General features: G+C 39.8%; 1 protein-coding gene across 4 annotated transcripts; it reads right to left on the minus strand.

Annotated features, from left to right (window-relative positions):
• Nucleotides 1-217: 217 nt before the first annotated feature.
• On the minus strand, nt 218-26,076 carry ZBTB43 (zinc finger and BTB domain containing 43). Of its 4 annotated transcripts, none has more exons than XM_027616519.2 (3): nt 25,950-26,076; nt 22,079-22,200; nt 218-5,630 (listed from the first exon to the last, which is right to left on the minus strand). In XM_027616519.2, exon 3 carries the CDS (start codon nt 5,605-5,607, stop codon nt 4,204-4,206), a length of 1,404 nt encoding a protein of 467 aa, XP_027472320.1. In that variant the 5' UTR covers nt 5,608-5,630; nt 22,079-22,200; nt 25,950-26,076; the 3' UTR covers nt 218-4,203. The 4 variants fall into 4 exon arrangements, 3 of the variants coding, with proteins under 3 accessions (XP_027472320.1, XP_027472321.1, XP_027472322.1); XM_027616520.2 differs by lacking the exon at nt 25,950-26,076 and adding an exon at nt 25,649-25,941; XR_003523831.2 differs by lacking the exon at nt 218-5,630 and adding an exon at nt 6,227-6,407.

Raw genomic sequence — 26,076 nt, forward strand, 5'->3', positions numbered from 1 at the left:
ACCTGATAGAGCTGATGGGAGGTTAAAATGAAATAATCATCATAAATGCCTGATGCGGCAAATGCTCAGTCACTACCAATTTGGTCAGACTATCCATTTGGCATTTACTTATCAAAAGGCCACAACCTAACTTTTATTCTCAGGGGGCAAAAGCCAGGATGAAAACAAAGACATGTGGTCGTATAACCAGAGTGAAAAACAAAACTTTTACAAAGTTGACGGATAACATTTATTAAAACATGTCATACAAAAGGGCATGGTCTCTTCTATAAGAAGAAAATATTAAACAGTAACATTCAATTAAGTAAAACCATGCTGTACACTGAAGACAGCAATATATAAGGACAAAACTATTCAACTTTTGCAACACAGGCATAACATTTCACAAAATATCAATAAGATATGCACCTAATGATAATGTTTATCATCAAATGGTTTTGTGGTCTAAGAGTCACCTGACTTGCATAAATAAAGTAATTTTCTGGAAGAAACATTGGGAACCTCATAAAAGGAAAGAAGGCAGCAGCACTGACATAATATGACACAGGCTTCAAGCAACACTAAAAAAAAAAAAAAAAAAAGTCACATTTGCAAAACGTGTTCCAGCATCTTCCCATCGGGCACTATCAGTAGAGATTTGAAATAAGAAACATGTACCTTTAAATATATAAGTAGCAAAGAAAAAAACCCAAACAAACAAACCCTGGTTTTACTCAACAAAGTTAGTGACCCATGAAAGCAATTAAATCACAAAATTAGTGTGGCACAGATGGGGTAAATATGCTGCTTGGTTTCCAGCATTCCTAAATGAGACCTTTACAAAGACAAACTCCTGGATTTGGTGTGAAGCCCTCCCCACCCTCACGCAGGGGGCTGCAGCAAATCCCCCTCGCCAGGACAAACACAACTGAGCTGCTTCTGTTCTGCCCCCATGTCACTTAGGCAGCAGTTTGGGGATGCGCATGCCTCTGCAGCAAGGGGTCACTGAGACCAAGCAGCTCTCCCAAACCGCGAGAAGCCAGCGCCGGGTCAGTTTGGTTCAGCAAATGGCCACTAAAATGGAGAAGACCCTTTTGGGTAGACTCTTTGAAAGCCGTGGCCTACAGAAGGGATTAGAGGAAGGTGAGATCTAGAAACCAGAATCAATAGGCTGGGGCCCAGGAGCGCCTGAGGGTAACCCTCAACACGTGAGGAAAGGCTACCGCAGTCCTTCCCTAGATGGTGATCCCTACTTGACCAAGTGGATTGTTGTAATGTGTAGATCTAAAATTAAAGGCATTAGGTATAAATACTAATATTAAATACCACTGATGGTGCCTTGAAGCCCTTTCCCACTGGGACTGGAGAAGAACCACAGTGAAGACTCAAAGTAGGGGACAAATACCTTGGTTGTAGGCCATTAACACGATCCCTGAAAGACTGTTTGGAAAATGTTACCCACAACTATCCAAACTCATTTGGAAGGATAAAGATTTTCTAAAGCTATACTGAGGCTACGGAGAAAGACAATCCAACCCAGTGTGGGCAGGAGAAAAAAGGTAGTAATCCAGTACAATCTCCTAATCCTAAAAAGCAAAGTTTATAAAAATTCACTTTCACTATTCAAACTAAGGCAATCTCTGTCCCCCACTTCTCTGAACATGGCCAGCATTTCAGATGCCCAACCACCTCGCAGGGTCTGACTGACCCGATTAGCAACCCAAATTTTAAAGGAAACCCCAACTACCATAAACAACTTAAAACAGCAGATGTGAGGAACTTACACTTTAAATTCTATACTTAGCTGATGTACATCTTAGGATTTTGATAAAAGACACCTTTCTTCACAACACATGAGATTAAGTCCCAGCACAACTGACTACTTCCCAAATTGCCACCAAAGGGCTGCCCACCACTCCTGGCTAAAAAAAAAAAAAAAAAAAAAAGAGTTCTTCAACATTACTCATAACAAAGGTGCTGTCCTAATTTCAGCATAACTGAAGAACCATTTTTCTAGAATATTTTGATTTTACCTCTCAGACTCTTCTCCCAAAATGTCCCAATGCTCATTTGAATACAATCTTTAATGGGAAACACATCAAACCTTCCAAATCATTAGAAAATGATTTGCTAATACCATGGGAGAGGGTGATCAGCTTTTGGCAGAACAAAATGGCTTCACTGCCTTGGTAGTGAAATCAGTAGGAATAAAAAAAGTTTTCTCACACGTAATGGCTAGGATCATCCCTAAAACCCATTGGCTTCTAACATGAAAAAAACAAAAGAGAAGGAGCAATTGAGCTCTGCTTGCACAGTCACCTCTATACACATCTGTCAGGTATGCAGAGAAAGGACTGTTAACCGGTGAAACTTCGACACAAAGAGAGTATTAATGTGGCAAACAACCAAGAGGTAATATCTAGTTTCTAGGTTAAAAAAATCAATATATATATATATATTTATAATAAAGTTTTAAATACAAAGTGCTTTTTATATATCGAGAATGATACAGTGTTAATGAATAGATCCCTGTTTTGTAATGTAGATTGCAAGAGTTAACTGGTAAATAAGTACTTTCTTTCCCCTTTCCAGACAACGTTCAACAAGTAGATGCCTTTGTGGTTGGAGCTTGAGGACCAGAGGCCATTGCCAGCAATGTCTATCACACTGGAGCAAAGCCAAACTTTTAAAACAAAATTTCACCTCAAATCCAGGAAAAGTTATCTTTATTTTTAAGGAAAAAAGTTTCCACTTGGAAGTAAAAGACCAGTAATCTGTGGAAAAGCTGACATAAGAGTAGCACCCTGTCCTACCCTGGTGAGAACTTCAGGTACCTGACGTAGCTTGAAAGCATCCCGAACAGAGGCTTCCTTTTTAACCTAAAACATCTGCCCGAGCTGCAGAAAAGATCGCAAGAACAGCTGCTTTTCTTGCTGGTTTCTGGTGTGTACAGCTACGTGGACTTGTAAATTTATGCAGCTTTACCTAGAATTTGGGAGCATGAAATCTGTAGACTACTTTCTAAAATTAGGATTCTTCTTTCCCCCTTTGAAAACACATTCCAGCACTCCGAAGAACTGGCAGCATTAGCTCAGCGTGCCCCACTAAGACTACCTCCCCCACCAGTGTATTTTCAAGACTCTTCTTGCTTGGGCAGTTGTTTTCTTCTGCCACTCAAAATTCTGCTACTCAGCAACTCTCACTGACAGTTGGGAGTGTCACTGTAGCCCTCCATCAACTTCTGCGCACAGGTAACTCTCAGCTATGACTTCTGGCTCGTTCCCACTAACTGTGGTCACTGACTGACCTCCTCAGGAAGCATCATAATCTGAGAGAGAAACGGCTGCAGCCAATGGTACCATGGTCAGAGTCAAAGCAGGCTAGACGCCTACTAGCCATAGAGCAGATCCCACCGTGTGGATGCTAAAATTAAACAGGATTTGGGACAGCAAACCAATTAGAAATACCTATCTCTGGCACCCTAGAGAATTACAATTAGATACAATTGTCCAAACTAAATGTTAGTACTAAAATACAAAACTTTGCCTTATCAAGAGTCTGAAACACATCGTGACAGTGGCATCTTAACAGAAATTGAAGCTTGTACCGTAAGTTATTTGTTTTATACTTAGAATATCACCCTCTTAGCATCTCCATAGTTTTTAGTTAAAATACCCTTTAGAGAAAATAAAACCAGAGAAGAGAGCTCTGTTAATCACTTTCGCATCCTAGGAATCACATTATTTGTAGCTTTTACATTAAGTAGCATTTCATTCAGTGAGGCAGCTACCAAAACAAATCCACATTACCTAAGTTATCTATGGTGAGAGCTAAATAAAATTCCAACATGACCTTGTAACGAGTGATCAAAATTTGCTGCCACCTGAAACAGAACTGGTAGGCTGGAGTCCAGTTCCAAGTGCAGGTGTCTCTATCACCAAGTCCACCTGCCTCCATCACAACAACAGGCCTGAAGTTTTACCTCGCCAGCTGGGAGGTGGGTTAACTTCTCCCCATTACCCACTCCAGGCCTGGACAGGAACATACAAATTTGAGGAATTAGATTTTTAAATTGGCCTACTTAGAGCTGGTCTTTCAGAAATATCTTCCATTTTTTTTTAAGCTTCTCTCATAATAGCAAGTAGCACGCATCATCTGTGCCCAGATTTGCATAATTACCATAGTTTATTTTTGTGCCTGCCACTCAAGGGCCAGATCCTATTTTTAGTTAGCCTCAGTCGTATTCTGCTCAGCCTTTGCAGCTTCGTAGGACTTGGTACAAGAAGTCACATGCCTGTGGAAACTGTCCCTCCACATAAATCTCTTTGCACAGATATTACACTCATACGGCTTTATGCCTGTATGAATTTTCATGTGGCCCACGAGATGATGCTTCATTTTGAATTTCTTACCACAGACACCACAGCCATAAGGCCGAAGACCGAGGTGCATGCTCATGTGTCGATCTCTCTGACTCTTGTGAGTGAAACTTTTCCCACACTGACAAGGATACAGCTTGTCAGTGGCTGAGAATCCTAAATGGGAAGCTTCTTCTTTAATCCCTGTTACCATTTCAATATTCTCACTGTAGCCTGATGCTAGGGCAGCCTCCTGTCTGTGCCCAACTAGATTCCCATCTGACCTCTCTCCAGAAAACTCTTCCATGGAAGAGCCATAGAAATCCACCTGCTCATCATAATTGCTTTCGTCAGCCTGTTCATCAAACTCTGCTTCCACTTTTTTTTCCCCGACATGAAAGTCTTCCTCTACTCCCGAAGGCTGGACCGAGTGCTCTGTCTGCATGGTATTGATGGATTCAGTGACCTGGTGCTCATCATAGGGTGCGTGCACATCCATGCCCTCACATGCCTGTTCAAAGCGCTCAGGCTTCACGTGGATCCAGCGTTTGTGAGCCATTATGCTGGGCTTGCTATACATGGGCCGGGTGTAGTGGAACTCGGCACTGTCACTGGCCCCCTCCTCCCCATCCTGGCTTGCCATTTCCGTGCTCAGCCGGTCATGCTCTGTGGATGAGTTGCTGGGAAGGTATTCGTGCTCAGTGAGCTGAGATGACAGCTCGTCTTTGGTGCTCTCCTCTTCATTCTCTCCATCCCTCAGTTCTTGGGCTTTAGGGAAATCAGCATGGCCCCCAGAGCCCAGCTCAAAGCTCTCTACCAGGCCATTGTAACTACTGCTGCTTGGAGACTGGTGGTCACTGCCATGATTTAGCTTCTGACAAAGGACTGTAGGGTTTCCCTCTAAAACTTCAGTGCATTTGTCTACCACATGCCACATCTGGAGGAAGCTTGCTGCTGTTAAGTAACTAACAATTTCTGGAGCAGGCATGACTAGACGTCCTGTATAACTAGATAAGAGAATGTTCTCAAATACCCTTGGGTTCATCACATCAGGTAAAACAATCCTCCTGCTGTTTTTCAGGAGTACCTGGTCACAAAAGTAGGGTGAACTGGCAGCAAGAACAGCTTTGTGTGCCCGGAAAATGTGGCCTTGGACAACAATGGAGACATCACATAATTGTCCTTGCTGGCGCTGCTGGTTCAGTTTCTGCAGAATGGTGCTGGAAAAATCAGGAAATTCTACTCGAAAAGAGTTTGTTCCAGGCTCCATTTCATCACAAATCTTGTTCAGTGCTACAGTAAGAGAAAGAAAAATTAGTACTAATTCCAGCCCAAAGAGAAACTTACTGATCACTAAGAAAACTAAGACAAGTTCCATAGTTCCATCAAGTCCCCTTGCCTGTGGGCACTAGTGGGCGGAGCATTCATCCCCCAGAGCAAGGCTTGCAGGTGTGAGTATGCCAAAAACAGGAACCACCCACCACTCTTCATGGTATTAACTCTTGATTTTGCCTGTCTGAATGAGAGAATAGAATCCACAGAGATGTGATCTGTAAGCTATACAAATCTCCTAAATAAAACAAAGTACATATTTCTAGTCCAAACAAACATAGTACCTATCCAAATGACAGAATTTTTGAGACCTCAGATTCGATCCACATTTGCCAAGTTGGGGTGAGGAAGTGAGGATGGAATTGTGAGAAGGAAAAATTATGCAAAGGTTCTGAGACAAGAATGAACTCAGCAACTGTAAGGAACTGCAAGACCATTAGGCTATACACCAGCCTGGGAGTGAGGGGAAAAGGGGCTGAAGTGGCCAGAACAATCCTGCCTTTGGTCCTTCAGCAAAGGTCCTTCCTTTCACAGGGGCAAACTCACCAAAGCCCCAAACAATGTGAGTTTCTCTGGTGGCCATCAGAATTTTAGTCCTGTAGGAGCCTCTGATGTGAAGCAGAATTAAGTGGGAAGGCAAGGTATTCCTTCTATCTGATGGTCTCCAAGTTGTTTATAGACCAAAGAGCATAGTAAATATCGTCCCTGTTATTAAATGAACTCAATCCGAAGATAAAGCTATAACAAAGAATAAAGGATTGCCTGTGTTGTTACTGTAAATATATTTTGTGGGGTAGTCAAGCATTAGAGAAAATTTCAAACAGCAACAATTAACAAGATAAACTCCGTTAGAGATCCTGCTCATGCCCCATAATTCCACAGTAAATTAAAATAAACCAGTAAACCCAAGAGATTTATTGGCGCTGTCACCTGGCTCTAATACTATATCCAAACATTGTTAAATGTCAGATTTTTGGGGCGCCTGGGTGGCTCAGTCGTTAAGCACCTACCTTCAGCTCAGGTCATGATCCCAAGGTCCTGGGATCGAGCCCCATATCGGGCTCCCTGCTCTGCGGGAAGCCTGCTTCTCCCTCTCCCACTCCCCCTGCTTGTGTTCCCTCTCTCTCTCTGTCAAATAAGTTATTTATTTATTTAATAAAATCTTTAAAAAAAGGCCAGATTTTCTAAGTATGAGATTAAAAAAAAAAAAACAAACCCAAAGATTGAAAGTCATCTTTGAGAGATAGGGAGAAAGACCAAGAAACTAATTACTATATAGCAGGGACTGTACACCTTTTCTTTTTTAAAATATTTTATTTATTTATTTGACAGAGAGAGACACAGCGAGAAGGAACACAAGCAGAAGGAGAGGGAGAGGGAGAAGCAGGCTTCCCACGGAGCAGGGAGCCCGATGTGGGGCTCGATCCCAGGACCTTGGGATCATGACCTGAGCTGAAGGCAGGCGCTTAATGACTGAGCCACCCAGGCACCCCTGTACACCTTGTTTTCACTTAATCTTTATAATGACTCTGCAAATGTGGAGATTGATATTGTCAGGTTTGGCTATTTCAAGTAACTTTCCCAAGGTTAAAATAAGAGCTAATTTTTATTAAATTGGGATTTGATTCTAGGTCTCTATGACTTCAAAGCCTATGCTATTTTTCCTATAACATCATCCTGCCTCTTCTAGGAAGATGCCAAAATACCAGGTTATTCATTAATAAATTTTGGAGGTAAAATAAGTGTTTTTAGAAAAAGCATTAATTTATGGCTATACCTCTTAAAACATTTCATGATAATTTAAAACAAAAATAGACTAGGAAATAAACTATTCAGGTATTTGCAATTTCAAAAGGAGAAGTTTAGTAGTATATAAACATAAGACTTAGAAGTATGGAAATTCTGAGAACTGTATCTGGGTAAATAGATTCTCTACTAGATCACACCACTGTAGAATCTGGGTTTTAGCTATTTGAAGAAAAGGGGGGAATAATACACATGTAAAGGCATTTAAAGAAAGTTGTTTAAAAAAAAATTCTTCACCATTTATTCCTATTCCCCCTCCCAAAGAAAATCACCATTAACAAACTCATATATTTCTAGAAACTTCTATGTGCATATATCAGAATAAATCATATATAGCCTTAAAAATCCTTACCCAAATGGGTTCATTACCTACATTTTTAAAAATTATTAGTTATCTTAATCACCATACATTGCATCATTAGTTTTTGATGTAGTGTTCCATGATTCATTGTTTGTGCATAACACCCAGTGCTCCACACAGAACGTGCCCTCTTTAATATCCATCACCAGGCTAGCCCATCCACCCACCCCTCTCCCCTCTAGAACCCTCAGTTTGTTTCTCAGAGTCCACAGTCTCTCATAGTTTGTCTCCCCCTCCAATTCCCACTTCCTTCTTCCCCTCCTGCTATCTTTTTTTTAACATATCGTGTATTATTTGTTTCAGACATTACCTACATTTTATTCTGCATTTAGCTTTTGTCACTTAATAGATCTTGTAGAACTTCTAACATCGTATAGACTGCTTGAGTCCCCCCAAATTCATGTTGAAACCTATTCCCTCGGGGCGCCTGGGTGGCTCAGTCATTAAGCATCTGCCTTCCGCTCAGGTCATGATCCCAGGGTCCTGGGATAGAGCCCTGCAGCGGGCTCCCCGCTCAGTGGGGAGCCTGCTTCTCCTTCCCCAACTCCCCCTGCTTGTGTTCCCTCTGTCAAATAAAATCTTAAAAACAACAACAACAACAACAACAAATAAACCTATTCCCTCAATGTGACAGTATTTGGAGGAGGGTTTTTAGGTGGTGATGAGGTCACAAGGGCAGAGTCCTTATAAAAGAGACACTAGGGGCACCTGGCTGGCTCAGTTGGTACAGTATGTGACTCAATCTCAGGGTTGAGTTGAGTTCGAGCCCCCATTGAGTGTAGAGTTTACTTAATAAAAAAATTAAAAAATTAAAAGAGATACAGAGACTACTTTGCCTTTTTGGCCATGTAAAGACACATGGAAAAGACAAGCTATCTATGAACGAGGGCGTGGGTCCTCCCTAGACACAGAATCTACAAGCGCTTTGACCTTGGACTTCTTAGCCTCAAGAACTCTGAGAAATAAATTTCTGTTGTTTATAAGCCACCCAGTCTATGGTATTTTGTTATAGTAGCCCAAATGGACTAATGTATCACATTAGCACAGAAAGAGCTAATTCAGTTCTGTTTAATGACTATATAGCTCCTGCTATATGGACATATCCTAATTTAAGCAGCTCTATTCTTACAGAATTTCACGTCTGGGCTTTTGAAATTATGAGCAATGCTATTATAATATACACAATATAATTATACATCTATGCATAACTATCCTGGCCTATCTTTGGAAATATCTATAAGGTAATCTCTACCAGTGGAACTGCTGGGTCAAAGGGCTGTGCATTTGACATTCTGATGTGTATTACCAAGGTACTTTCCAGAAAGGTTGCACCAAGACACATTCCTACCAACAATAAACAACAGTGTCTACTCCTCCACACTCTTAACACTACACATTATCAAACCAGAAAGAAAAAGTTTGCAAATCTCCTAAATTAATAATCCATGATTGTGGTTTTGATCAACATTTCTTTAATTATGAATGAGAATGATATTCTTTATTCATGTTTACTGTCATTTGTTTTTCCTATAAATTATCAGTCATATTCTTTGCTCAAATAAATTGGGCAATTCATCTTACCGATTTGTAGTTTTTTTATAAATGCAGGAAATTAACTTTGAAATGTATACAAATTACCCAATCTTTGCTTTTATGGCTCCAGGGTTTTGTATTAGACATAGAAAGGCATTCCCACTCCAAGATTATTTTTATAAAGTAAAAAGATTTAGTTTTTTCCTCCTGGTATTATTTTTTTTAAAAAAGCATTTAAATGTTTAATACACAAAGAGTCTGTTTTGGCATAAGGAGTAATGCTGGGATCCAGCCCTTTTCCCTCCAAAATGTCTAGCCTATTTTTCCGACACTGTTACTGAATACTAATCTTTTCCTCAAGATTTCAAGTATCTTTTATGGAATCTTAAGTGACTGAGAACAAGACTTTTAAATACAGTTCTACGAAAATCAATGTCATTAAGTGGTATAGAGGAAATGGTGGAATAGGAAGCTCTAGGGATCAGTCCCTCCACCAAAACAACCAGTAAGCTATTGAATAATCAGAATCAACTATTTCAGAACTCTGGAATCTGATCAGACGCTTGTAGCAACCAAGACAATGCTGGCTGGAGAGAGAGGCTGTTGAACCTCACTAAGAGCATAAACCAACTATAATCCCCATTTCTTACCCCTGCACCACCCTGTGGGATAGTGGCCCACATTCCTAAAGTGGCTGGCTCATGCCAGGGAGGACAACAGGGATTATGTCTTTCAAAAGCTGGGGGGTTTGCATTCTGGCCAGTATGGTGGATCCACATAGCTTTGTTTTGGTCTGCTCAAGCTGCAGTGGCTTCCCCAGTGGCACTGATCATTAATTTTTTTTTTTTGATCATAAGATTTAAAAATATAAACACACTCCCCTGCCCATCCACGCCCAGGACCTAGGTCAAAGTATTTAAGGAAGTCTGTCATGTCACGGGCTAAACACATAATGAAACTTCAGTGACTACAAGCAATAAGGTGATACAGACTTTGCAAAATCGTTTGGAAAAACTGTCATGCAAACAGACAACTGCAGCCCTCAACAAGTAACAAAAGAAATCCCATAGGATGGGAAGAATCTGATTTCAAGAGTTACCATACTAGAATACATAAAATGTTCAAGCTCTCAACCAACAACTACAAAGTATACAAAGAAAAAGGAAAACAGGAGGATTCACAAGAAAAAGAATCCATACATTGGAATTACTAGCCAAAATTGTTAAAAACATCTGCCTTGTATATGCTCAAATTGCTTTAAAAAAAAAAAGACAAACCCAAAAAACCCACTATGGGCAAACTAAAGGAAATCAGGAGAAAAATGTCAATAAGGAGACAGAAATTATAAAAAGGAACCAAACAGAAATTCTGGAGCCAAGAAGAATAATAGCTGTGTTGTGGGCTGCGTTGTATCCCTTCAAAATTCATGTTGAAGCCCCAACTCTCCAAGTACCCTAGAATGTGACAGTTTTGGGATCGTAAGGCCTTTAAAGAGGCAATTAAAATAGGGTTGTTAGGGTGGGCCCTAATCCGATCTGACTAGTATTCTTTTAAGAAATGAAATTTGGACACACAGAGAAACATGTGAGGTGTGCACAATGTGAAGATACAATGAAAAGGTGGCCATCTGCAAGCTGAGAAGAAAGGCCTTAGGAGAAACCAAATCTACCAACACCATGATCCTGGTCTTTTTGCCTCTGGAATTGTGAAAAAACAAATTCCTGTTATTTAAGCCATCTAGTCTGTGATATTTTGTTTGAAAGACATAGGAAACAAATACAAGTTGAAATAAAAAATCCACAAGAGGAGTTCAATGGCAAATTTAAATAGGCAAAAGAAAAACGATCAGCAAACTCAAGGACAAAGCAATTGCAATTATCCAGTCGGAGGGATAGAAAGAAAAATGAAGAGAAATGAGCACAATCTGAGGTACCTGTGGGACACCATCAAATGTACCAACATGCACACCATGTGGGTCTCCAAAGAAAGAAAAGGTAGAAATAGTATTAAAAGAAATATTGGTAGCAAACTTCCCAAATTTGATAAAACACAAACCCATACATCCAAGAAGCTCAAAAAACTCCAAGAAGGGTAAAATTAAAGAGATCCACATTAGACACACTAGAAGTTAAACAGCAGAAAGTCAAAGACAAGGGAGTTGAGAGGAGCAAGAAAGAAGTGCCTCATCACATAAAAAAGGATCTTTAATAAGATTCACACTAACTTTTCATCACACGCTAATTTTTCATCAAAGACCGTAGCGGCCAGAAGGCAGTGGTATAAAATTTAAAGTGCTAGAAGAAAAAACTGTCAACTGATAATTCTCTATCTGGCAAAACTATCCTTTCTTGAATAAAGGAGAAATTAAGACATTCCCAGATAAACAAAAGCTAAGGGCATTCATTACCAGTAGACCTCCTCTACCAGAAATGATAAAAAGGGGTCCTTTCAGGCTGAGATAAAAGAATACGAGGTAATAATTCCAAGGCATATGAAGGAATAAAGACCACTGATAAAGGTTAATAACATAAACATAAAAGCTGTTATCACTCTTTTGACTTATAACTCCTTTTTTCCCGTATGCTTTAAAAAGCAAATGCATAAAACAATAAATCTTAAGTCTATGTCAATAGACAAGGTCTGAAGATGGAATCCATGACAATAACAGCATGAAGGGAGAGGGATGGATACGTAAGGAGCAGAGTGTTTGTGTACTACTGAAACTAAGTTTCGGGGTGCCTGGGTGGCTCAGTTGGTTAAGCGTCCAACTTTGATCTGGGCTCAGGTCATGATCTTAGGGTCCTGAGATGGAGCCCCAAGTGGGGCGTGCTTAAGATTCTCTCTCTCCCTCTCCACACCTCCCCATCCCCACTCAAGCGCACAATTGTGTTCTCTCTTAAAAAAAAAAAAGAACTAAGTTTGAATCAGTCAAACTAGGTTGTTGCTAAGTTTAAGACGTTAATTGTAAACCTCAATGTAATTACTAAGAAAACAATATACATGAAAAGGAAAGAAAAAATCAAAATGGCATACCAAAAGAAGAGTAAATAAATGTTTTTATTTTATTTTTAACTGTTTTTAAAAGGTAGTAATGGAGGAACTGTGGAACAAAAAACATACAAGATATACAGAAAACAGCTACACGGTACAAGTAAATCCTTCCTTACCAGTATTTAAATGTAAATGGATTAAACTCTCCAATTAAAAGGTGGAGATTGGCAGAATGGTTTATTAAAAAACATATGATTTATTTATATCTTGTCTATAAGAGACAAGTAAAATGAAAGAAAAGATATTCCATGCAAAGAGCTAGAGTGACTATATTATTATCAGACAAAATAGACTTTAAGTCAGGTTACAAGAACAAAGGACATTATATATTGATTAAAGGTTCAATCTAACAAGATGATGTAACAACCATAAACATATATGCACCTAACAAGAGAATATATATGGAACAAAATATATGAACCAAAACCGGACAAAGTTGTAGAGAGAAACAGACCAATCTACAACAACAGGTAGTGACGCCAATTCCTCACTTTTAGTAATGGATAGAAAAAACCAAACTTAGGATCTATAAGGAAATAGGAGACTTAAACAACATTACAACAAATCAATGACACCTAAAAGATAGAATACAGAATATAAAAAGTAACAAAGCTCTTATACATGTTACAATATAAACACCGAAAACATTATGATAAATCATGCTAAATGTTAACTTAAAGAAGCCAGACACAACAGGACACATGTTGTATAATTCCATTTATGTGAAATATCTAGAATAGGAAAATTCAGAGACAAAAAAGTAGATTAGAGGTTATCATGGGCTCAGGGGAATTAGGAATGGGAGTTACTGGGCACCTGCGTGGCTGTCTTTAAGCGTCTGCCTTTGGCTCAGGTCATGATCCCAGGTTCCGGGGATCAAGCCCCGCATTGGGCTCCCTGGTTGGTGGGAAGCCTGCTTCTCCCTCTCCCACTCCCCCTGCTTGTGTTCCCTCTCTCAGTGTCTCTGTCAAATAAATACATAAAATCTTAAAAAAAATAAAAATAAAATACAAGTATCTGACCTCTGCCCTTAACTTTGGGTGAGTGTGGTATTTCTACATATTCCCTGATCTTACTAACATGTAAAGCCTGAAACTCTCCTTCAAGTTTTCCTGCTATATAAGCCTATTTATAAGCTCACAAGCAGTTGTGATCTATATTTATAGTATAGCTGCTGTTCCAATTGTTAAAAAAACTTCCACAGAAGTAATTAACTCACTAAAATAAACACATAAATTAAGTAAACCAACATAAAATACTATACATGCAAAGTACTGTGGGGGAATTTCTAAAATGATCAAGGAGTCTCACTGTCCAGAGTTTATAATCTGGTAGGAGAGATTAAAAACAAACAAACAAACAAACATGCATACAACTCTTATTCAAGGCAAAGCATGATAAAAACACCACAAGAGAATTATAAACTGAAGAGAAATTCAGGAGGGGACCTGGTATATCCTACAGTCATATATCTTTTCTTTTAAGAGGGAAGACTTGAGAGCAGTATTTAATTCTTCCCATTTACCATATCCTAACCAAAATAATCTAGGAAAAATGAAAAAACTGGCCTTAGTCCTCGAAACTAGGGACCAGAGTTATCTGGTTAAACTTTAATTAATGACAGAGTGGAGATGGGGTCAGACTGAAAAGAAACATTACCCCTGCAAATCCACCTACTACCCCAGACAATCCTGATATAGTAGCAGCAATCCTTAGAGAAAAACACTAATGCCTGTTCATTTGGAAGGGTCCATCCATGGCTAAAATCTCCGAGTGGACTATGGGACAGGTCCTGTAGATTAGCAACATGCGTTGCTGGCTGCACTGGAATACCAGAGGTTGCATAGTGCCTCAGCAGAAATTTTTTAAAAACATGACATGAGAGGGTGGGGCTCAGTAGTAGCCCCAGGAAGGAGGCAGAGACATTTGCTAGCTGGGCCAAAGAGACTAAAGTAGGTCCCTGGAATCACAATTTCACTAACACCTGGGGTGCCTGGGTGACTCAGTCGGTTGAGCGGTCTGCCTTCAGCTCAGGTCATGATCTCAGAGTCCTGGGATCAAGCCCTGCATCTGGCTCTCTGCTTAGTGGGGAGTCTGCTTCTCCCTCTCATTCTCCCTCTGTGTGAGCGCTCTCTCAAATAAATAAAATCTTAAAAAACAATTTCAATAACACAGAAGAAAGTGCACAGAGCTCAAGCTCTCCTAAGAGTATCTAAGACCCAGCCTCTGGCCCCAGCCATTCAGTTCAAGTTAACCCCTGGTGTCAGGATGGTTCAGCCTGTCCTCCAGCTAAAGAACTAAGAGTTGATTCTAACAGCATTCAGGTATATGGTAAAAAAAAAAAAACCCCAAAGAACTCACCCACAAAGGGGGGAATTTTTCAGACCCAAGCAGAATGTTTCCCTCTAAAGAATTAAAAACCCGGTTAGTTTTATTCTGTAAGTACATGGAGTCTGTAAATACATTCTACAGTAACAAAAATGAAGAAAATAGTAAGGGATAAACAAAGCACAGTTTTTTGTTGTTTTTTGTTTTTAAGTAAGCTCTGTGCCCAATGTGGGGCTTGAACTTAATATCCCAATATCAAGAGTCACAGGCCCTACTGACTGAGCCAGCCAGGTGCCCCTAAAGAGCACAGCTTAGACAGTGTTTTTATTTTTATTTTTTTTATTTTATTTTAATTTTTAGTAGGCTCCATGCCCAGTGTGAAGCCCAACATGGGGCTTGAATTCACGACCCTGAGATCAAGACCTGAGCTGAGACCAAGAATCAGACACTTAAATGACTGAGCCACCGAGATGTCCCTCTGGATAGCATTTTAATTTTTTTAATTTTTATTATTTTTAAAGATTTTATTTATTTGACAGAGAGACAGAGAGAGCAAGAGCGTGTGCACAAGCCAGGGGAGAGGCTGAGGGAGAAGCAGACTCCCCACTGAGCAGGGAGCCTGATGTGGGGCTTGACCCCAGGATCATGACCTAAGCGCAAGGCAGATACTTAACCGAATGAACCACCCAGGAGTCCCTAGATAGCATTTTTAAAATGATGTTTCCACAAACTTATGAAAACATGGTCTTTATGAAAAACGAGCTGATGACTTAAAGTAAGATGTATAGAAACTAATAACACAGGAGAAATGTAAACAGGCAATCAGGAGCAGAACTCCAACAGCAGAAAAGGAATCGGTGATGTGGAAGGCACTCTGGGGGAACTTCTATCAGAATGCAGGAGGAGGATAAAAATATGAAAAGAGCAAGAGAGAAGAGAATAGAACAGGAGAACAGGGAATAGAGATCCAAAGTATGGCTAGTTAGTGTACTAGAGACAGAACTGAATGGAGTACAAGGAGCAATCAAATAAAATATTTAATAGAAAATTTCTGAGTGAAAAATCTTGAGTATTCAGAAGTCTTGCCTCAGTAGTGGGGGCAAATTAGCCCCGAACAAAATGCAGCTCTGGTCCTGTTAAACAGATCTTAAAAACAAGCCTCAAAAGGATCAAACTATTTAGAATATTTACATAGTACAAAAATATTCAGAGCCCAGGAAAGTAAAATTCATGCCTGGCATCCAATGACAAATCACCAGGCATGCAAAGCAGGAAAATATAACTCATAATAAAGAAAGAAAAAAATCTGATCAATAGAAACAAACCCAGAAATGACAAATTTATGTAACTGGTAGAAAATTCTGTATCCCATATGTTTATGAAAATAGAGGAAAATTAAGCATAGTAGGTAAACAGGGAAGCTATAAAAAAAAGACCCAAATCGAATTTCTACAGATTAAACACAAATAAGCAAATACTGAGGAATAACAACGCTGCAGAAAAAAGATCAGTGAAGCTGAAAACACAGCAATAGAAACAACCTAAAATAAAACAGGGAGGGGGGAAAAAAGGGACCAAAAAAAAAAAAAAAGAGGGGAAGGGGAAACAAGGTATCAGTGAGCCCTGAGACAACTTCAAGGCACCTAATTGGAATCCCTGAAGGAGAGGAGGTGGAGGGTCTAAAAACTGAAATTTGAGGAAATAATATCAAAAATCTTTCCAAATTTCATGAAAACAACAAACCCACCCATCCAAGAACCTCAACAAATTCCAAGCACAAGAAGCATAAAGAAAACTTCACCAAGCCATACCATAATCAAATCACTTCAAACCAGTACTAAGAAAACTCTTAAAAGCAGCCAGAGGAAAAAAGAGCCATTTTGTACAGAGAACCACAGATAAAAAAGGCTGCAAACTTCCTGTCAGAAACAATGTCAGGAGACAGTAGATAATGCAAGACAGGTGTCTTCAAAGTACTCAAAGAAAAAACCTGTCAGCCTATATTCTATACCCAATCAAAATAGCTTTCAAAATAAGGCAAAATACTTGTTCAGATACAGAAACAATAATAGAATTCATCACCAAGAAGGTCAGAAGTCAAAAGAATGGGTATATGAAAACAACAGTAAACCAGGCAACACTATTAATATCAAAATAAGATTCGATGTAAATAGCACTAAATGGGACAAAAGCTTATTGTTCTTATTTTTTTTTCCAAGTTTATTGTTAGTCGATGAATACCATTAATTCACAGTAAGAGTTCTCTCTCCAACTATGTGTAAATGTAATATAGTCTTCAGGAAACAAGAGTGACAGAAACTAATTGTAGTAAGAAATATAAATTTTCCTTTTTTAATCCTTAAATCAGGTAGGCAAAAGATAATTGGGATATAGAAACTTAGATTGGTGTCACTGGTAATGCTAATTTAAATGAAACATACAACCTCTACAGTCTACAAATAACACATCTTTTATTAGGTTTTTATAGGACATTAAAAAAAAAAAAAAAGAGTGGGCACAGAGAGCACCAGTTATCCCCAAAGCAGAAATGCACACACAGAGCACATTTGATTACATGTGATTACACAATGTAGTAAGTCCAGAAATATTGAAGAATAAATCTGAAAAACCCCACCCAATAATTAAACAAAATTCTTAATTCTAAAACAATGAAGAAATTAAAACTGGCATGTCAAATTCACAAAATTAGGAATAAGAAATGGCATATAATGACATATAGAAACTTTAAGACAGAAGACAATTAGACGGGGTGGGATGGGGTGGCTGGGTGATAGACATTGGGTAGAGTATGTGCTATGGTGAGCGCTGTGAATTGTGCAAGACTGTTGAATCACAGATCTGTACTTCTGAAACAAATAATGCAAGATATGTTAAGAAAAAAGAAAAAGAAGAAGATTAGCAGGAGGGGAAGAATGAAGGGGAGTAAGTCGGAGGGGGAGACGAACCATGAGAAACGATGGACTCTGAAAAACAAACTGAGGGTTCCAGAGGGGAGGGGGGTGAGGGGATGGTTTAGCCTGGTGATGGGTATTAAGGAGGGCACATTCTGCGTGGAGCACTGGGTGTTATGCACAAACAATGACTCATGGAACACTACGTCAAGAACTAATGATGTGGGCGCCTGGGTGGCTCAGTTGGTTAAGCGACTGCCTTCGGCTCAGGTCATGATCCTGGAGTCCCGGGATCGAGTCCCACATCGGGCTCCCTGCTCAGCAGGGAGTCTGCTTCTCCCTCTGACCCTCTTCCCTCTCATGCTCTCTATCTCTCATTCTCTCTCTCTCAAATAAATAAATAAATAAATCTTTAAAAAAAAAAAGAAAAAAAAGAACTAATGATGTAATGTATGGTGATTAACATAATAAAAAATTTTTTAAAAAGAAGACAATTAGATAATTCCACATTTTTTTTTAAAGATTTTATTTATTTATTTATGAGAGACAGAGAGAGAGGCAGAGGGAGAAGCAGGCTCCCCGTAGAGCAGGGAGCCTGATATGGGACTCGATCCCAGGACCCTGGGATCGTGACCTGAGCCGAAGGCAGACGCTTAACCATCTGAGCCACCCAGGCGCCCTAGACAATTCCACATTAAGAAACTTTAAAATCTCACGGATAAAAAGTTGTATAGAAAAATATAAATTATCAGAACTGACCTGAGAAGGAAAAAAAAATCTAAACAGTAATTGTGGAGAAATTACCAAACAGTTCAAATGATTTCCAAAAGCACACACTTTTGTGTGTGGCCTAGAATAATTTATGGGAAAATTCTGTAAACAAATTATTATGCTGTATAAACTGTTTCAGAGGGATAAGAGGAGCAAGGGAATAATGGTGGGAGAAAACTTACTAATTACTTTTATTTAAACCCTGGTATCAAAATTAGACATGAAAAAACTGTAAGCCCACCTCACTTACTAACATAGAAAGAAAAATTATAAATCACATGGCATTCTGGTTTGTTTTCTTTAATCTCTTGTGGGTCAAGTGCACTGTGAGTATGGCACACTGAAAAAACTGAGTTATTGCTCCCATCCCACTGAGGGCAAGGTCCTCACCTATGGTAAAACTACCACTAGAATGCCAGCTCACAAGCTCTCTCTGCACTCTCTTCCATTCAAGATCACTCCTGCGCTTCCTTCTACAAGTGTCAGTGTGGTGAGAGAGAAACCTGGACAGGATTGCTGGGACTACCCTGCTAAAGGCTCAATCTGAACTTTAAATGTGGGCACTGGGGGCAGCACTGGAAACTTCTCAGTGATATGCTGTGAAATATGTTCAGGAAAGACAATCTGCTGATGCACTTAAAAGCAGGAGTAAGTGTGAAGTACAGGCTTAATTATAAGATTTCAGCAGGGGTGCCTGGGTGGCTCAGTTGGTTAAGCGTCTGCCTTCGGCTCAGGTCATAATCCCAGAGTCCAGGGTAGGGAGTCTGCTTCTCCCTTTGCCCCTCACCCAGCTCTTGCCCTCTCTCTCAAATAAATAAGTAAAATCTTAAAAAAAAAAAAAAAAAGATTTCAGCAAATATAATCAAGGTTTGAGGCAATGAAATAACAGTGAGTATGGAAAAGGTAGAATTGGTAAGCAGGAAGATGCAAGGTAGTGCAAGGCACAAATAATACCATCAAGGGAGTGAAAAGGTAACCTCCAACATGGAAGAAAATATATGCAAGTCACGTAAATGTTAAGTGACCTATATCCAGAATATATAAAAAAACTCCTAAAATTTAATAGCAGACAACTGAAAAATTGGCAAAGGATTTGAACAGACATTTATCTAAAGAAGATATACAAATGAGCACACAAAAAATGCTCAAAAATCATTATTCACTAGGGAAATGCAAATTCAAACCACAATGAGATATTGCCCATTCAGATGGCTATGATAAATAAAACAGACAAAACAAGTATTGATAAAGATGTAGAAGGATCCATTATACATTGCTAGTGGGAATATAAAATGATGTGGCGACTTTGGAAAACAGTTTAGCAGTCCCTCAAAGAATTAAACATAGAGCTACCATGTAACTCAACAATTCTACTCACAGATATATTCCCAAGAGCATTGAAAACATATGATATTCACAAAAATTTACACAGGATTATCAACAACAGCATTATCCATCATGGCCAAAAGTGGAAACAACCCAAAGGTCCTCATCTGATGACTGAATAAATAGAAGGTGGTATATCTATACAATGAAATATTATTCTTTATTCTTAAACTTTCTGTCAGAAACAATGTCAGTCAGGAGACAGTAGACAATGCAAGACAGAAGTCTTCAAAGTACTCAAAGAAAAACCTGTCAACCTATATTCTATACCTGGATTTTTATTGCAATCTTTTGGCAATAAAAAAGAATGAAGTGCTGACAGATATGATAACACGGCTGAACCTTGACAACATTATGCTAAGTGAAAGAAGTTAGATACAAAAGGCCACATCTTGTATGATCCCATTTATAAGAAATGTCCAGAATAGAAAGACTTATAGACAAAAAGTAAATCAGTGGCTGCCAGAAACTATGGGAAAAGGAAACGGGAGTGACTGACTGCTAACTGGGGTTTTGTGGGGTTTTTTTGGTGGTGGTGGGGAATGAAAATCCTCAAATTAGATTGTGGTGATGGTTATACAACCCACTGAATATGCTAAAAAACTTTTAATTGCACGTGAATTATATCTTAATAAAGTGGTTGAAAAAATAAAGTGATGTGAAGTAAACTAGTTACCTATACTGACTACGAAGTTTCCAAACTGGGTAACTAGGAAAATGTTGTAATTAGTAGAGATAATAACAGCATCTACTATTTATTAAATGTGTGCATTGTACCAAAATCTGTACGAAAGCACTGTATGTATTTTATCTCATTAGTCCTCAAAATAAACCACTGGATAGGTATTTTTCATTCCTATTGTATAGAACAGGAAACAGACAAAGAGGCTAAACTACTTGCTTAAGGTCATGTAACTACTTAAGGTGGTGAAGTTGGAATTCAAATTCAAAACACTTGCTCAGGCCCAATACAGCCTGATGTTGGTATGAAGGTAAAGGTGAATACTATTTTCAGAAATAAACAACTGAAGTAATCTATAATATACAACACATTCCTAAACTCCTGAGCAAATTATTTACCATCCTCAGACTTAATGAGGTACTAGCGATTTTATCTTGCACATAGTTAAGAAAAAAAAACAGAAAACAAAAACAAAACAAAACCAACCCAACAGTAACAGTTCTAAAACATGCACACTTATCCCCGCTCATTCCCTCCATAGTTTATGGAGGCTCCTTGGCTTTTTTTTTTTAAGATTTTATTTATTTATTTGACAGAGATATAGCGAGCAAGAGAGAGAGAACACAAGCAGGGAGAGTGGGAGAGGGAGAAGCAGGCCTCCCGCGGAGCAGGGAACCCGACACAGGGCTCAGGGCTCGATTCCAGTACCCTGGGATCATGACCTGAGCTGAAGGCAGAGGCTTAACAAATGAGCCACCCCAGCGCCCCGGCTCTTTGGCTTTTTTTTAAAAGCAGGGAAAAACAGGGAAAGATTGAAGAATCACCAAGCTCTAGATAACCTTCAAGGTCTCTTCCAACTTTGATGAGTTTAACAGTAGCCTGTATTTAATTATTACACAGCTAAAGAACAGTATGTCAAGTTTTACACATTATTTAAACACAATTACATGTCTGAAAAACACAGATAGCAATATAATAGGGGAAGCAAACCCATCAGTCTTGAAGCCCTCCAGAGATTTCTTAATCAGAACAGAGGGTAATTTGCATGCTTACTGTAGGGAGCACATTTAAACACAGTAAATACCACTTTAGTAAATCTAAAGACTGGCACAAATGTACAAAAATACCAATACCCCATGCCTACCAAAATTCTTTGTATTAGTCAAATGCTTTACAGTTCACAAAGCAGACTATGGAAACCTGGGTCTTGCAATAACCCTGAATCCTCATACTCATTTATGAGTAAACTGAAGCTCAGGAAGGTTAAAAGACCTGCCCAATGTCATATATCTCAGAAGTGGTAGGTCAGGATTCAAATCAGTTTAATTTAACTCTATTATTTTTCTCAGTTAAAAAAAAGTCACTCAGCAGAGAAATTTCTCTGAAGTTAAAAGCTGTAAGGGTATGATAGAAAGCAGTGATTGGTCTTAAAATACGCAAGAGCTCCTCCCCAGAAGAGAAGCAAAAGAAACTGTGGTCTAGAGCAATTAAATACAACTACATCATTATTTTTGCTGAAAAAGAAACCATTTTAGTAAACAATTTAAAAAACTGTCTTTTTAGTAAGTTCATAGCTTACCTAATGCAAAGCTGTATTCCTGGGAAAAGCCCGTTATGCCATGGCCATCACAAAGCAGTATGGATGAATGAGGAAGGGGAACCCATTCTCAGTTTTGTTTCAAATTAAAATTGCACTGACTTCTGAAAGAAAAAATCGTGTTCAAAATGTAAAAGAGATGCTGGTGACATTTACCGTGTCCATGCGCCTTGCTAATAAATACCACAGGTGTGTGAGCAGCAGAAAGAAAACTAACCAACACTAGTATTTTTGGTTATATTAACTTCTATTCTGTACCTTCTTTGCTTCTGTGTTGTATTTTTAATTTAATTTACTTTTTAAAAGGTTTTTATTTATTTGACGGAGAGAGAGAGAGCCTAAGCAGGGGGCGAAGCAGTCTCCCTGGTGAGCAAGGAGCCTGATGTGGGACTCGATCCCAGCACCCCAGGACCATGACTGGAGCCAAAGGCAGACGCCTAACCTACTGAGCCACCCAGGCGCCCCCTGTGTTGTATTTTTTAAATAGACTTTTAATTTTGAAATAATTTTAGATTTACAGAAAAGTTACAAAAAACGCCAAGAGTTCTGAACACCCCTCAACCCCTCGCCCAGTTTTAATAACATCTTACAATACCATGGCACATTGGTTAAAAATAGAAAACCAACAATGATAAATGTCTATGTAACTTTACAGAATTAAAATATCCTTTGGAAAAGTGTTTTCAGCCTCCAGACCACTGCCAATCAGCACCCCACAGGTTCGAATTGGAAGACTTTAGCCAAAGAACTCAGTAAAACCTATTTTATCATTTTCTAAAAAATGAGCTAGCTACTTGAAGAGGTTTGATTCTTGTCTCCCTTTAATTTTAAGCCACTGCTGAATGTTTTACTTAAAGCTTCAGGGCAAACATTCCATTGTGGCAAACTCTGAGATTCAAAAGAGAAGGTATTGTTCTAACCACTAACTCCCCACTTATCAGTGATCCTGCCATTACATTACAATATAGCCAAGGAAATGGTTTTAAATGCATGCTCATATTCATTAGCATTCGGGGTAAGAAGCTCAAATCAAGAAAAGCAAAAGGCAGAAACAGCACTAAGTTTCAGGAAAATGATTAGCTACAAACGGACAAAATAAAGTTTTTGTCCTAAACATGTTACAAATAAGACAAAAATCTTTCTATTTCAACTGTAAATATAAATAAGGTAAAAAGGAAAAGTTCATGAAAATGATAAGAGTACATTCAACTGATTTTAAGAGGCATATTTCAAAATTTCTGCAATCAGGATGTGATGGCCAAGTGGAAATTTTAATGCTTGTCACTGCCTGAGACAATGATAGAGCATTCCTGAGAGCCTCATCAGTGTTTCTGAAGGCACAAAGGAGGACATTGTGGAAAAGTATGGACCCAACTCTGAACTGAAAAGTATTCAAGAGTAGGAATGTTAAAAGTTTAACAAACACTTTAACCAATTTATTTCACTTTCTTCTTTTTATTTAGGCTTTAGAATGATGTCATTTAAAAATGTCTAAATAAGTCTAAAAATGTTTTCTCAATAAGAACTTTTATAAGCCTAGGGCGTCTGTGTGGCTCAGTCGGTTAAGCGGCTGCCTTCGGCTCAGGTCATGATCTCAGGGTGGGGGGACTGAGCCCCACATCAGGCTCCCTGCTCAGCCGGGAGCCAGCTTCTCCCTCTTCCTCTGCCCCTCCCCCTGCTTGTGCTCTCTCACTCTCTCTCTCAAATAAATAAAATCTTTAAAAAAAAATTTTTTAGAAGCCTAAATGATTAAAAAAGCACATATCATAGCTTAATTGGCAGTGTTTTCTCCTCCTTTGGTGGTAGAGAAAACAATCGATGGTATCTAAGATTCAATACAGTAGTAATTCAGCCGCTATATCCCGCAAGAAAGCTTGATAAACTACCATACTCGCAACCTGATAGCTTAAATAAGAGAACATAATACAAAACCCTCCTCCATCAGAAAACACACAGGAAATGACACATAATTTTGCATTATCATAATAAAAGGGTTATTTTTCCAACCCTAAGAGTTTTCTTCATGTAAAAAGCAAAATCTTCCTCAAATTTCCCATGGGTATGCAGATTTTTGCACCAAATCCAAAGAACATGGAGGGAGAAGAGCCAGGGCAGGAATCTGCCACAAGTAGAAAACTTGAAGGAAGATTTTAGCCAATTTTTTTTAGCCGAACTCCTTTTCTAAGGACATCAGCTGTGATGAGAGCAGGCATCAACTAATGTAGGCGCAACTAAATGTTCTAAGATCCACAAAATAAATTTTTAAAATCACATTTTCCAAAGATCTGGTTAGTTTCAAGCTTCTCCAATGAGCAGGGTTTTTTTTTCCCTGTACTGTGGTAAAATACACTTAATATAAAATTTACCATTTTAAAGTGTACAATTAGTGGCATTAAGCACATTCACAACGTTGTGCAACCATCACCACTATCATTTCCAGAACTTTTTCATCATCCCAAACTAAAACTCTGTATCCGTTAAACAATAACGCTCCATCTCCTCCTGTGAATATAGTTTACCAGCCCCTGGTAAACTATATTCTACTTTCTGTCTCTATGAATTTGCCTATTTTAGATACCTCACATAAGTGAACTCATACGATATTTGTTCTTATGTGTCTGGCTTATTTCTCCAGTGAGTACTTTGGTAAAGCAAAGAATGAAATCCCAAGTTATTAGGTTTCTTAATAATTTAACTGCACATACTGACACAATCTCTGAACTAAGCATACAGCTTTCCCAGAAATCCTGCTGTTCCATGAGCCCCAAGAGGCAGAGACTCTCAGACTGACCCTTCCTTTGCCTGTAGACAGGCCTAGTTAAACAGCTGGAACTCAAAGAGAGTTTGGCTCCTGAGAGCCCTGGAGGCCATCCTGGAGTAAGTGGATGGAGGCTTAAAAACCATGGGTATGAAAAGGCAAGGATTTATCAAGCTACTTTGGTCCTGAGATGGTCTCTGGTTTGCCTGCCAGGAGGAGCTCCTGCACCCAGACACTTATGTTGGGCGACACCTGTCAGAGTTGAGGCTAGACTGCAGTCTAGTCACTGAGAATGTCACCAGTGCAGGAAGCTTCACGGGGTCATGAGTCACTTTGCATGGCTCAGAGGTCCGGGCAAGCCTGCCCTGCCCCGCCCAGACAAACCCAGTTAGGAGAGGCACAAACAAGAAAGACACAAAACTGGCAGAAACACGGATGGCCAAAGAGCAGGGCTGACAGGCAGGCCATGAATGAGAGTAAAGATTGAGAGGGAAACACAGGGTTAAGAAACACAAGCAAAGTAGAGACAGAAATAAAAACAGGGTCCAGATAGAGATGGGCTCAAGAGAGATAAACTGGAGAGAAATACAAAGTTGACAGGGGCAGAGGTGAGAGGCAGAAAGGGCAGGTGACAACAGGTGACAAGAGACCGCAACAGAGGTGAAACACTACTTAGAAGTAAACACAGGCAGATACCAGCAAAGTCCGGGTGCAGCCCTTCTCCTGGCCTTGGCTCGAACCCGAGGCCGCCACGCTGCACCCACACTGCGCCCCCGAAAGGCCGGCGGACGTACCGGGGCGGGATCTCTAAGCGCTCTGGCCCGCCGAGGTCCGCCGCCGCGGGGTGACCTTGGGCGAGACTCTGCCTCGGGGGCCTTGGTGTCGCGGTCCGCGTACCGGGCTGGCTGGAGACCGCAAGAGTCGGACCAGGGTGCCGGGACTCCAACCGCCAGAGCATGGCTTAAGCATCCCGGTCTGCGGAATGGGCCTGCCGGGCCGGCGCCGCGCACGCGCCAGGACCTGCAGAGAAACCCTTAAACCTCTCCGGCTTCCCTCCCTGCCCTCTCGCTACCTGTTGTCCCGACTCCGCCGTACCTGCTAAGGGCTCCGCGCTCACATAACCCGCCCGCAGGACACTTTCCACCACCGGCGTCAGGCCCGTTCAAGCCGTCGCCGCCGCGACCGCCTCAGCCTGCGCCTCCCGCCCCCGGAAACGCTTCCC

Source organism: Zalophus californianus, chromosome 13 (genome assembly GCF_009762305.2).
Source record: "Zalophus californianus isolate mZalCal1 chromosome 13, mZalCal1.pri.v2, whole genome shotgun sequence".
Lineage (NCBI taxonomy): Eukaryota > Metazoa > Chordata > Mammalia > Carnivora > Otariidae > Zalophus > Zalophus californianus.